At 39.8% G+C, this 13820-nt stretch overlaps 1 protein-coding gene across 1 annotated transcript in view; it reads left to right on the top strand.

Moving 5' to 3' along the window:
• Positions 1–3077: 3077 nt before the first annotated feature.
• The window catches only part of pyroxd2 (pyridine nucleotide-disulphide oxidoreductase domain 2), a 36917-nt gene continuing 26174 nt past the window's right edge, over positions 3078–13820 (top strand). Inside the window, exon 1 of the mRNA XM_021580865.3 lies at positions 3078–3301. Coding sequence (XP_021436540.1) covers positions 3184–3301 — 118 coding nt within the window. The 5' untranslated portion in view covers positions 3078–3183. The remainder of the gene's footprint in view (positions 3302–13820) is intronic.

The following is a 13820-nucleotide window of genomic DNA, read 5'->3' on the forward strand; positions in this document are numbered from 1 at the left end:
CGATTTTGCTACATTCATTTCCTTTACTTGTTTTTAAATGGGAAATGTAATTATTGTGATCCTGGCATAATAGCTATTTTGTGTCGCAAAAGCAACAGGATTTTACCTGCTACACTGGAAGCAACATGTTTGGCCAGTGCAAGGTTTTATTCAAATGAATAGGAGTCTCTGCATAATGCATAGCGTAGCAAGCCAGTGAGTGCACATGGGGGCTTCTGACACTGAGATTTGCAGAAAGGAGTTCAAACAATACTCTCCTGTAAAATGAAGAGATTGTCTCCTCAGTGATGTTCTGTTTCATTTCAGGAGTAACTCCAGACTGCCCTGTAGCTCCTTCAGGAGAAGATGAAGGTCTTCAATGAAGTTAAACAAACCTGTGATCAAACAGAATAGCATATTAAGGTACACTGCCTGTGGAAAGTATTCAGACCCCTTGACTTTTTCCACATTTTGTTACGTTATTGCTTTATTCTAAAGTTGATTAAATACAAAAATGCCCTCAGCAATCTACACATAATAACCCATAATGACAAAGTGAAAACAGGTTTTTGATGTTTTTGAGACTCGAAATTGAGCCCAGGTGCATCCTGTTTCCATGATCATCCTGATCATCCCCATGAGATGTTTCTACAACTTGACTGAAGTCCACCTGTGGTAAATTAAATTGATTGGACATGATTTGGAAAGGCACACACCTGTCTATATAAGGTCCCACAATTGACAGTGCATGTCAGAGCAAAACCAAGCCATGAGGTCAAAGGAATTGTCCGCAGAGCTCCGAGACAGGATTGTGTCAAGGCACAGGTCTGGAGAAGGGTACCAAAACATTTCTGCAGCAGTGAAGGTCCCCAATAACAAAGTGGCCTCCATCATGCTTCAATGGAAGAACCACCAAGACTCTTCCTAGAGCTGGCCATTTCAGTGGAGATACTACTACTACTTTTTGATAAGCGGTTTAGCTAAAAAACATGTCCATTATTATCGGCATACAGTCCCCAGTTATTGGCCACCTTACTCTTTTGTTCAATTACAAGATATATCCATTTAATTATGTTTAAAAAAGAGACACCAACCTCGTATCCAAAGTATTTACTAGATAGTTGACTAGTTGGCTAGTCTTTGAGTTAAAAAAAAGACTTGCCTGTCAACTTTTAATTTCATTTCTTCATCAACATCTTCTTCAGTGTTTTATCCAAATAATGCTTCATTATTTGTTTTACAGATTAATCTTATGTTTTGAGAAAGTAGATAACAGGTTAATACTAACATATACATTTGAAGTCGGAAGTTTACATTCACCTTAGCCAAATACATTTAAACTCAGTTTTTCACAATTTCTGACATTTAATCCTGGTAAACATTTCCCAATAACGGTTGGGATGGTGTTCTTCGGCTTGCAAGCCTCCCCCTTTTCCTCATAACATAAAAACAATTCAAACATAACGATGGCCAAATTTTTGTTTCATCAGACCAGAGGACATTTCTCCAAAAAGTTTGATCGTTGTCCCCATGTGCAGTTGCAAACCGTAGTCTGGCCTTTTTATGGCGGTTTTGGAGCTGTGGCTTCTTCCTTGCTGAGCGGCCTTTCAGGTTATGTCGATATAGGAAACGTTTTACTGTGGATATAGATACTTTGTACCTGTTTCCTCCAGCATCTTCACAAGGTAATTTGCTGCTGTTCTGGATTTGATTTGCACTTTTCGCACCAAAGTATGTTCATCTCTAGGAGACAGAACACGTCTCCTTCCTGAGCGGTGTGACGACTGCCTGGTCCCATGGTGTTTCTACTTGTGTACTATTGTTTGTACAGATGAACATGGTACCTTCAGGTGTTTGGAAATTGCTCACAAGGATGAACCAGACTTGTGGAGGTCTACAATGTTTTTTTCTGAGGTCTTGGCTGATTTCTTTAGATTTTCCCATGATGTCAAGCAAAGAGGCACTGAGTTTGAAGGTAGGCCTTAAAATACATCCACAGGTACACCTCCAATTGACTCAAATGATGTCAATTAGCCTATCAGAAGCTTCTAAAGCCATGACATCATTTTCTGGAGTTTTCCAAGCTGTTTACAGGCACAGTCAACTGAGTGTATGTAAACTTCCGACCCACTGGAATTGTGATACAGTGAGTTATAAGTGGAATAATCTGGCTGTAAACAATCGTTGTGAAAATGACTTGTGTCATGCACAAAGGAGATGTCCTAACCAACTTGCCAAAACTATAGTTTGTTAACAAGACATTTGTGGAGTGGTTGAAAACCTAGTTTTAATGATTCCAACATAAGTGTATGTAAACTGCCGACTTCAACTGTAGATGAAAGGGACTTCATCACTCACTGGAGACCTGAAAAGAACCTCACTCAGAGAACTGTGCATGTCAGTGTGTGGTTAGACAGCCAAATCCTTAAAATAGACCATAGAAATACCAAGCTAGTTCTGGGACAGTTGAAGTTGTACCAAAGGTTTTTATGCTCCTTGTTCTATCTGTGGTTGTACTCTACACAAAACTTATTTTAATATGCTAGGTAAAAGTGTAGGCATACTGTCTTTATAAGAAAGTCAATATGATAGCCTATATACAGTAGAAAATGTTTGGTCTTTATAACAAACACACCCATCTACTCCTGGGTTCGAACCTGGTGTTCTGTACCACCAATTAACCCTTTTGTATTTTCCTTTTAACTTTGTAATGTAATTGTGGCATGAATCATTCATGCTGATATGAAAATAAAAATGCATTTATCATTTTTACATTCCTATTAGCGTTTAAGCATTGCATTTTCGAACTGGCACTGATCACCCTCAATAGGATTTTATTGATGTAACAGTGGATAAAGGATTGTCACACACTATTGTAGGGGAATGTATAAGTACAATCCAGTTTAAAATACAATCCAGTTTAAATACAGTATAGTAATAGAAAATCAACATTAGTAGAACTATAAGAAAATCAGTTCAGTCAGTTCAATTAATTGAAGTTTCCCCTACATGCTGATCAGTTTATGAGCTTTTATATAAACGGTTGGGATCTGGATTGGGCAATAATAAACTGATCCTGGATCTGTACCTACGGGAAACTATGCTCAAGTAGGTGGAGCTTGTACGAGTTCAGTTCGGGCTACAGAGTTGCGTGGAGCAAGGAAGAAAAACGAGGAATCCAGGAAAAGTACACCCAAGTTTGTCATGGCTGCGACGGTGTGGACAGGCCGTACTCGGCAGGCAGTGACAACCCTAGGGACGGTGACAAGAGCCAGTCACTCAGCTGTCAAGTCCCACTACGACGCGGTGATCATCGGAGGAGGTAGGGGGACAAGGGAGACTGGCAAAAGCTGCACCGGGCTGCATAGTGAATGACGCGGGCTTTCCGATTCTAGTGCGACGGTTACTTTTTTTCACGCCGCTTGTGCAATTTTATTGACACAAAGTTGCAGGAGCGCTATACTTGTTCAATGTTGCTGATCATTTGTACGTTTTGTTTAACGGCTTTCTTAACGGTACCCAAAACTTTATTTTATGAAAATGTAAGATAGGCAGGCTACGGTAACACAACACTGTTATAGGCTAATTTGGAGTCGTTGGCCGGTCATACATTGTTATTTTAATGCTCTGTTAAAAACAACCCAATTTTGGATTATTTTGATACCCAGTGTTGGGTAAATATTGGACACAACATACACTGGATTATTTTTACCCAGCTAGTTGAGTTGCGTGAATAACCCAAAATATTCACATATCTCCCTCACTAACTTTAAGCACCAGCTGTCAGAGCAGCTCACAGATCACTGCACCTGTACATAGCCCATCTGTAAATATCCCATCCAACTAACTCATCCCCATACTGTTATTTATTTATTTGTTTTGCTCCTTTGCACCCAGTATCTCTACTTGCACATTCATCTTTTGCATATCTATCACTCCCGTGTTTAATTGCTAAATTGTAATTATTTCACCACTATGGCCTATTTATTGCCTTACCTCCTTTATCTTACCTCATTAGCACACGCTGCATATACGTTTTCTGTTATTATTGACTATATGTTTGTTTATTTCATGTGTAACTCTGTGTTGTTGTTTTTGTCTCACTGCCAAAATTCAGTCAACCTTTTTTTTTCTTCAAACTTTCTCATATGTCAACTAGAAAAGTATTATTTGGGCATCTTACCTAAAAAAAAGTCTGTGAAAGTAATTACACACACACACACACACACACACACACACACGTACCTCCATAAAGTATTCATACCCCTTGACATATTCCACATTTAGTTGTGTTACAGCCTGAATTCAAAATGGATTAAATATATATATTTTTTTCTCACACCCATCTACACACCCTGTAATGACAAAGTGAAAACATATTTTTGCAAACTTGTTTAAAATTAAATACAGAAATATCGTATTTACATAAGTGTTTACACTGAGTCAATACTTTGTAGAAGCACGTTTTGCAGCGATTACAGCTGTAAGTCTTTCTGGGTAAGTCTCTAAGAGTTTTCCACACCTGGATTGTGCAACATTTCCCCATTATCTTTTTCAAAATTCTTCAAGATCTGTCAAATTGGTTGTTGATAATTTCTAAACAACCATTTTCAGGTCTTGCCATAGATTTTCAAGTAGATTTAAGTCAAAACTAACTTGGTTACTCAGGAACATTCACTGTCTTCTTGGTAAGCAACTCCAATGTAGATTTAGCTTTGTGTTTTAAGTTGTAGTCCTGCTGAAAGGTAAATTAATCTCCCAGTGTCTGGTGGACAGCAGACAATACAAGGTTTTCCTCTAGGACTTTGCCTGTGGTTAGCTCCATTTTTTTATCTTGAAAAACTCCCCAGTCCTTAATGATTACAAGCATACCTATAACATGATGCAGCCACCACTATGCTTTAAAATATAGATATTGGTAGTCAGTAATGTTTTTTATTGGATTTGCCCCAAAAATAGCACTTTGTATTCGGGGCAAAAAGTGAATTGCTTTGCCAATATTTGTTTTTCGTTTGTTGCAATGTTAGTTTAGTGCCTTGCTGCTAACTGGATGCATGTTTTGGAATATTTTATACTTTACAGGCTTTCTTTTCACTCTGTCAGTTAGGTTAGTATTGTGGAGTAACTACAATGTTGTTGATCCATCCTCAGTTTTCTCCTATCAGAGCCATTCAACTCTGTAACTATTTTAAAGTCACCCGTGTTATCATGGTGAAACCCCTGAGTGGTTTCCTTCCTTTCCGGCAACTGAGTTAGGAAAGACACCTGTATCATTGTAGTGACTGGATGTATTGATACACCATCCAAAGTGTATATAATAACTTCACAATGCTCAAAGGGATATTCAATGTCTGCTTTTTTACATTGGTATCCATCTAGCAATAGGTGTCATTTGAGAGGCATTGCTACCTGTTCTTTGTTGTTGAATCTGTGTTTGAAATTCATTGCTCTGCTGAGAGACCGTACAGATAATTGTATGTGTGGAGTACAGAGATGAGGTAGTCATAAAAAATGGTAATGGTACAGGACGGCAGGCAGGGTCAGGTCAGGCAGAGGTTGGTAATCCAGAGGTAGGGCAAAGGTACAGGACGGCAGGGTCAGGTGCAGGCAGAGTGGTCAGTCAGGCGGGCTCAGATATCGTTTTCTGAAAATTGTCAACAACCAACTTGACAGAGCATCAGTGGCGACCTGTCATTCAGGGCCGGTGGGGCAGACAAATATTTTATTGAGTTAATAAAGCCACATACAAACATGGTCTCTTTCTTAAGGCAGCTCCAAAATGCAGGTGTTTCAGCCTAGCTCAGTGATTTCTGTGTGGAGGGGTAGCCAGCCGAATATACAGAGCGTAGGCTTTGGTAATCATCTCTAGTTGCGCTGAGATTGGCCCAGTGTTCTGTTGCTCATGGGGACACTATGTCACCGCATAATCTATTAGGAGAGCTAGGCAGTTCAAGCCCCCTTTGGTACTGCCATAGATTGATGGAAAATCACGTTCTATCTACCGTAGCTTTGATTGGACTGATCATGTTACTTTCAAAATATTAGCTCGGAAGCTAAACGAGCAGTCATCATCATGAATCATGTCGACAATCTACTGGCAAATCCTTTTCAAGCCTTGTCATATGAAGATAAATTATATATAAAAGGTATCGGTGCTCATTGGCCATTAGACATAAACATTACACAATAAGTCGGAAAAATCGCAAATTCAACAATGAGTGGTTTGGAGGGAATCAGTGGCTAACTGCAAGCGTTGCAAAGCAATCACTATTTGTCTTCCCCTGACTGCTAGTCGATGGAGAGGGTGTGTGGTAGAGGTCGACCGATTAATCGGAATGGCCGATTAATTAGGGCTGATTTTTAATTAGTGCCGAACACATTCTTATTTTTGAATGACGGCCTTGGAACGGTGGGTTAACTGCCTCGTTCAGGGGCAGAACGACCGATTTTCACATTGTCAGCTCGGGGGATCCAATCTTGCAACCTTACAGTTAACTAATTCAATGCAATAACGACCTGCCTCTCTCATGGTGCACTCCACAAGGAGACTGACTGCCTGTTACGCAAATGCAGTAAGCTAAGGTAAGTTGCTAGCTAGCATTAAACATATCTTATAAAAATTATAAACAATCAATCATAATCACTAGTTAACTACACATGGTTGATGATATTACTAGATATTATCTAGCGTGTCCTGCGTTGCATATAATCTGACTGAGCATACAAGTATCTAAGTATCTGACTGAGCGGTGGTAGGCAGAAGCAGGCCCGTAAACATTCATTCAAACAGCACTTTCTTTGCGTTTTGCCAGCAGCTCTTCGTTGTCCGTCAAGCATTGCGCTGTTTATGACTTCAAGCCTATCAACTCCCGAGATGAGGCTGGTGTAACCAAAGTGAAATGGCTAGCTAGTTAGCGCGCGCTAATAGCGCTGAGCCTTCTAGTAGTTGTTCCCCTTGCTCTGCATGGGTAACGCTGCTTCGATGGTGGCTGTTGTCGTTGTGTTGCTGGTTCGAGCCCAGGGAGGAACAAGGAGAGGGACGGAAGCTATACTGTTACACTGGCAATACTAAAGTGCCTATAAGAACATCCAATAGTCAAAGGTTAATGAAATACAAATGGTATAGAGGGAAATAGTCCTATAATTCCTATAATAACTACAACCTAAAACTTTTTACCTGGGAATATTGAAGACTCATGTTAAAAGGAACCACCATCTTTCATATGTTCTCATGTTCTGAGCAAGGAACTGAAATGTTAGCTTTCTTACATAGCACATATTGCACTTTTACTTTCTTCTCCAACACTTTGTTTTTTCATTATTTAAACCAAATTGAACATGTTTCATTATATACTAAATTGATAGGCTAAATTGATTTGATTGATGTATTATATTAAGTTAAAGTAAGTGTTCATTCAGTATTGTTTTAATTGTCATTATTACAAAAAAAAATAAAAAATAGGCTGATTAATCGGTATCGGCTTTTTTGATCCTCCAATAATCGGTATCGGTATCGCCGTTGAAAAATCATAATCGGTCGACCTAGTGTGTGGTCCAAGTCTGGGTTGAAGGATTTAAAACATCTGTCTGAAATGGTCTCTTCATCAAGCTTAAAAGGACAAACATTCACTCACAACACCATGGGCCAGTAAAGGTAGAATAAATTGGCCATGCTGTCAATCCAGCATGACTTCCTCTTACTAGAGCTCCGACCTGAAGATCACTGATGTCATGATCCGACCTTGTTTTTTTACGAGTTCCCCGTTCTCAAAGAATCTTTGATGCCACAAGAAGGGCAGCCGCACCACCTTCCTGTTCAAGTGAGCACAGCACAACAACTGTCAGTCCAAAAATGTCTTGTATGCTACTGTATAAATGGGCTATATGCTTTTCTTCACAAGGAGGTGATGTTATATAATGTTGTTGGGTCTGTAACCATGTTTGCCAGTGACAGTCTCTTTTCAATAAAAAGAAAATGTTCAGTAATAGACCCGTGTATTTACAGTTGATATTGCGAGGGTGGTTTTGTTTGCACAATGCGCTCTCTGTGAGTCGGTATATTGTCTATAAAAGTGGATCCTTAGGATTGTATTTTCCTAGGCCTAATAAAATAGTTAAAATGGTAGGTTAACCGCGTCTCTGTCTCTGTGTGTCTCTGTGTCCGTCTCTGTCTGTGGTGACTTAAAGAAGAGTAAAGATAAATTCATCAAGATGTTGAGGCCTTATCTGAAATAACGTCTATGTGAATTTCTGTCGGTGTCCATTTTGAAAGAGCTGACGGAATAGGCCTTATTCGTTGCAGCTTGTTTGCTTGCACTTGCTTACATTTAGAGCTACAGTAAGTGTTAATGATATAAGAACAAACATTAAGAATTTACTGAACATCAATGTAACGTCTGTGTATGGTTCAAATGTTAACTCATGTTGGCGTTCGTTTTTATTGAAGGACAAATCGGTTCTTATCGACTTACACAAATCCACAAGGTGTCAGTAGAAACCACATTTGTTTAAGCAAGTCAGCTATGGTTTAAAAAGTCAGTAAATGAGGTTGAATAAACTGTTTCGTTGCTAGATGATAGCCACAGGTGTAGCTGTGGTAATGAGTCACTCCATGGTGCTGAAGGAAAGCCCCGCTGTCTGACAGCTTTAGGCCTAACAGTTTGTGGGCACTGTTTGTCACCCTTATAGGGCAATTAATGTATTGTTTAGTGTTGTTGTTGTTTTTTAGCTTTGCTGGCATGCATCTTAAACAAATGGTTGAGTTTGCCCCACCAAGATTTACATGCTAAAATTGCCACTGCAGAGCATGAATAATAAATAAAAAAGTTCAAATATTGTACAATCCAGGTGTGTAAAGCTCTTAGTGATTTACTCAGAAAGACTCACAGCTGTAATTAAATAAAATCTAATTTTATTAGTCACATGTTGCCGAATACAACAGGTGTAGGTAGACCTTACAGTGAAATGCTTACTTACGAGCCCCTAACCAACAATGCAGTTTGAAAAAAAACATGGATAAGAATAAGAGAAAAGTAACAAGTAATTAAAGAGCAGCAGTAAAATAACAATAGCGAGACTATATAAAGTGGGGTACTGATACAGAGTCAATGTGCGGGCGTACTGGTTAGTTGAAGTAGTATGTACATGTCTGTAGAGTTTATTAAAGTGACTATGCATAGATGACAAAGGTGATTATATCATTAACATGTATTGACTCAGGGGTGTGACATTTCTGTATTTAAGTTTCAATAAATTTGCAAAAATGTCTAAACATGTTTTCACTTTGTCATTATACGGTATTGTGTGTAGATAAGTGAGAGAAAAAATCTCTTTAATCAACTTTTAATTCAGGCTGTAACACAAAGTGTGGAATAAGTCCAGGGGTATGAATACTTTCTGAAAGCACTGTAAAGTAGAAACAAAAAGTATGATATACTGTATAGTCAAATGTACTACTATGATGATGATTATTATGTAATTCTGTTAGGTTCTAAATTCTGGTTCAATAATCTATACGGATACCAAAGAAAGCTCAGGCTAGAATTATTCACCTGACTGGGTTATGCAGCTGCAAGAACACATACAAAGTTACAAGCACATGTATTCATAACCTCCGACTAGCCCCCCCCCCCCTTCCCAGCTAGAACCCCCTTCGATGTCTAGAATGAACAATCAGTCTTTATTGCTGGGCAGGTGTTCTTACTCCTCCACACCTTTCATATCAGTCTGGAGAGGCCTTGAGTTAGGGAGTACACATTCTTGCAGTCCACTATCAAAAGTAATGTGAGCATTACATTGTGAAAGGCAATTACTTTATACAGAAATGTATTACAATGTGAAACATGTATTTCTAGATGAAACAATGATTAAGTTTGGTGACAAAGTGACTATGATTTTGTGTGTTGCACTCAGTCAATTGAAAATGTGGTTAAGAGTTTTGAAACAACTGCCTTTTTGTTTTGAGTTGTGTAAATGTACCATATACTTGTGAAAATTTCACCAAAGCGATAAAAACTAATAGTAGATATTGAATATCACTTGACATTCAACATTTAAAAAAAATCCAATGGCAGGTTGTGAGCATGTTGAGAAGTATTTCAGTGTTAGTTTCATTATCCTTATACAGTACATAAGTAGGACATTTAATAGTAAATAAGGGTATTGTAAAGCAGTTGGCTACAGTAAAAACAGAGCACAGTGTTGTATGCCATTTCTGCCCGATGCAACATTGTACAACATCCCCTTTTCTACTTGACTTGTCAACTGATACAGTATCGCCTGTCTCTGTGTGATAAGAGACAGGCAATAATACCAGAGAAACCAGTGTTTGGAGGATATATTGGCATGGTGGTGTTAGTGTCGAGACGAAGTCCACTCATTATCTGAATTTCATTGATACACCGGCTTCTCCAAACACCGGCTTCTCCAAACATTTATTCATACTATTCCATCCTTCCACAATTAGGGCTGTTGCGGTGACTGTTTTACCGCCACACAGGCGGTCATGAGTCATGAAGGCAGTCAAATACCCATTGGTTCATTCTAAATGTTCCGTTACCATGCTGACAATGTTCTTATCCCTTGCTTTCTAGCTAGCCAACTTTGGCTAACAGAGTCATGCAAACAGTGCAGCCAAAATACCACCAAAGTAGCTGCATTTGTGTTGTTGTTTTTTTCCCACAATGATACAGCCATAACAATGAGCTAATGATGCACAATTTTGCCTGCCGTGGAACATTTGCTCTCTCGCCACTGTTGAAAGGAGCTAGCCAACTACACAGCTAACACAATCACTTAAAACTTAAGATGGAAAGACAGCAAACTAGCTGAATTTAATTTAATTTGACCTGTTTTTCTATTGTCATTTCTTTGTACACATCCATAACAATGATGCTGATTCATGATTTTGACTGGCTGAGAAAAGTTGCCTGCCTGTCTCTCGTCCAAACTCCCGACAAGTTCATTACTATGAGACAGCTAGAGATCGAATTTCAATATTGAAACAATGTTGCAGATGTCAGAGAGACAGAAATGTTTCTATAAATCTCCTCTGTTGAAAACCAAATGCCAGTCTAAAAGAAATGGGAGATAATGTCTATGTGCTTTTTAGAGTGGAGCTCAAGTTTATAAATTGCCTTGCTTTGCTGATGAGACAGTGGATTACGCAGTGAGATGGAACAGTGAATATGCATTTCAACGTCATAGCCCAGGTGGTGGTAACTTGTGGAATAACCTAACGTAGCAGGTTTAAAATAAACGCCTGAAACTAGATCCCCCTACATAACTGTCCTTAACGAGAGAAAAAATCTGTTCAAATCAGATGTATTTATATAGCCCCTCATACATCAGCTGATATCTCAAAGTGCTGTACAGAAACCCAGCCTAAAACCCCAAACAGCAAGCAATGCAGGTGTAGCTAGGAAAAACTCCCTAAAAAGGCCGAAACCTAGAGAGGAACCTGGCTATGAGGGGTGGCCAGTTCTCTTCTGGCTGTGCCGGGTGGAGATTATAACAGAACATGGCCAAGATGTTCAAATGTTCATAAATGACCAGCATGGTCAAATAATAGTAATCACAGTGGTTGTCGAGGGTGCAACAGGTCAGCACGGCCAGGTGGACTGGGGACAGCAAGGAGTCATCATGCCAGGCAGTCCTGAGGCATGGTCCTAGGGCTCAGGTCCTCCGAGAGAGAGAAAGAAAGAGAGAATTAGAGAGAGCATACTTAAATTCACACAGGACACCGGATAAGACAGGAGAAATACTCCAGATATAACAGACTAACCCTAGCCTCCCGACACATAAACTACTGCAGCATAAATACTGGAGGCGGAGACAGAGGTTCTCTTCTGCACTGTTCAACCAATCCAGTATATATGCGTGTCGCCTTGTTAACGTCCAAAAGCGGAAGTCACAGGCTCTCTTTCCATTTCCCCTGAAAATTGTAACATCCGGTTGTTGGGGCATCTGCAGAGACTACTTGTGGAATAGACACTGGCTGGAATGCGGTTTTAACCAACCAATCAGCAACCAGTCTTTCCACTTTGGCCTATTGAAACACACTGGCTGATAGAGAATTATGATGTAGTATTTACAGCCACATCCATATATGATTTGGTTTTGCCTTACAACATAAATTGATGTCAGATTGATACATTCATGAGATACACATATAGAAATCTACAGTGTTCAGCAGTTATCAATCTACATACATTAACTAGTGTCGTGTCTTTACTATCATTAAATTGAAGAGTTTTAGTTTTTATCAAAGATTCTCTGTAATTAGTATTACACGATCAACTGATTAATCATGTAACTGTAATTAACTAGGAAGTCGGGGCACCAAGGAAAAATATTCAGATTACAAAGTTATCATTTCCCAAAATAACTTTTCAGATATTTTATCTGATCAATTAGTCTTCGAATTAATGAATTATTTACTTTACCTCACGTTAGTCTCATTCCAAACATCATAAATGGTTGGTTATCTGCACGAACCCAGTCTTCACTATGAGTCTTCCATACATCAATTGTCTTAAATCATTTATTTATTACTAACTAAGTAATTCACAGAAATGCATAAACAAACAGTAAATATGGTTACAAGAAATTATAGGAGAATGTGTCCTAGTGGGCTAAACCGGCATGGCGGCTTGTTAGACAAAAGGGGAAGTGGGGGTCGACAAAGAGTCACTACAGAGTGATAATTATAACAATTGAAACGCTAATCCTTTGCACATGAACGCTCACTCATTAGGGAACAATTGCAATCAATATATATATTTACGCTCAGTGTGTCGTCGGGATCTTTGTTGAAAAGTTTGTTTCTGTTGGAGAATTTTGTCCGTCTCTCTCTCTCTGTCTTGGCTAGAGGGGATAGTTCAGAGTGACATTCATTCATGGTTATAGAATGGATGTTTTGGCGGTTGTCGTTCTTCGCGTTCAATGATACTGAATTCCTAGCTGCAGACTAGTAATTAATATCAAAGACTTGTTCTTATTCTGTCGGTATCGATAGTCTAAGAGTTTAACCACATGGTATGGTTAAAAGATTCAGCAATGGTCTACAACCTTCGTCCTCTCCTAATGGAGAAAAACATGATCTGGTGATAATTTCCCAAAGTTGGGTTTTATTCGGAATTGCAGGCTGATCCAACTTTGATGTAATGTCCTTAAAACAAGTCAAAATGAGGCTCAGTAGTGTGTGTGGCCTCCACGTGCCTGTATGACCTCCCTACAACGCATGGGCATGCTCCTGATGAGGTGGCGGATGGTCTCCTGAGGGATCTCCTCCCAGACCTGGACTAAAGCATCCGCCAACTCCTGGGCAGTCTGTGGTGCAACGTGGTGTTGGTGGATGGAGCGAGACATGATGTCCCAGATGTGCTCAATTGGATTCAGGTCTGGGGAACGGGCGAGCCAGTCCATAGCATCAATGCCTTCCTCTTGCAGGAACTGCTGACACATTCCAGCCACATGAGGCCTAGCATTGTCTTGCATTAGGAGGAACCCAGGGCCAACCGCACAAGCATATGGTCTCACAAGGGGTCTGAGGATCTCATCACGGTACCTAATGGCAGTCAGGCTACCTCTGGCAAGCACATGGAGGCCCCCCAAAGAAATGCCACCCCACACCATGACTGACCCACCGCCAAACCGGTCATGCTGGAGGATGTTGCAGGCAGCAGAACGTTCTCCACGGCATCTCCAGACTCTGTCACGTCTGTCACATGTGCTCAGTGTGAACCTGCTTTCATCTGTGAAGAGCACAGGGCGCCAGTGGCGAATTTGCCAAACTTGGTGTTGTCTAGCAAATGCCAAACGTCCTGCACGGTGTTGGGCTG

Source organism: Oncorhynchus mykiss, chromosome 23 (genome assembly GCF_057628025.1).
Source record: "Oncorhynchus mykiss isolate SJ-2025 chromosome 23, ASM5762802v1, whole genome shotgun sequence".
In the NCBI taxonomy this organism is placed as follows: Eukaryota; Metazoa; Chordata; class Actinopteri; order Salmoniformes; family Salmonidae; genus Oncorhynchus; species Oncorhynchus mykiss.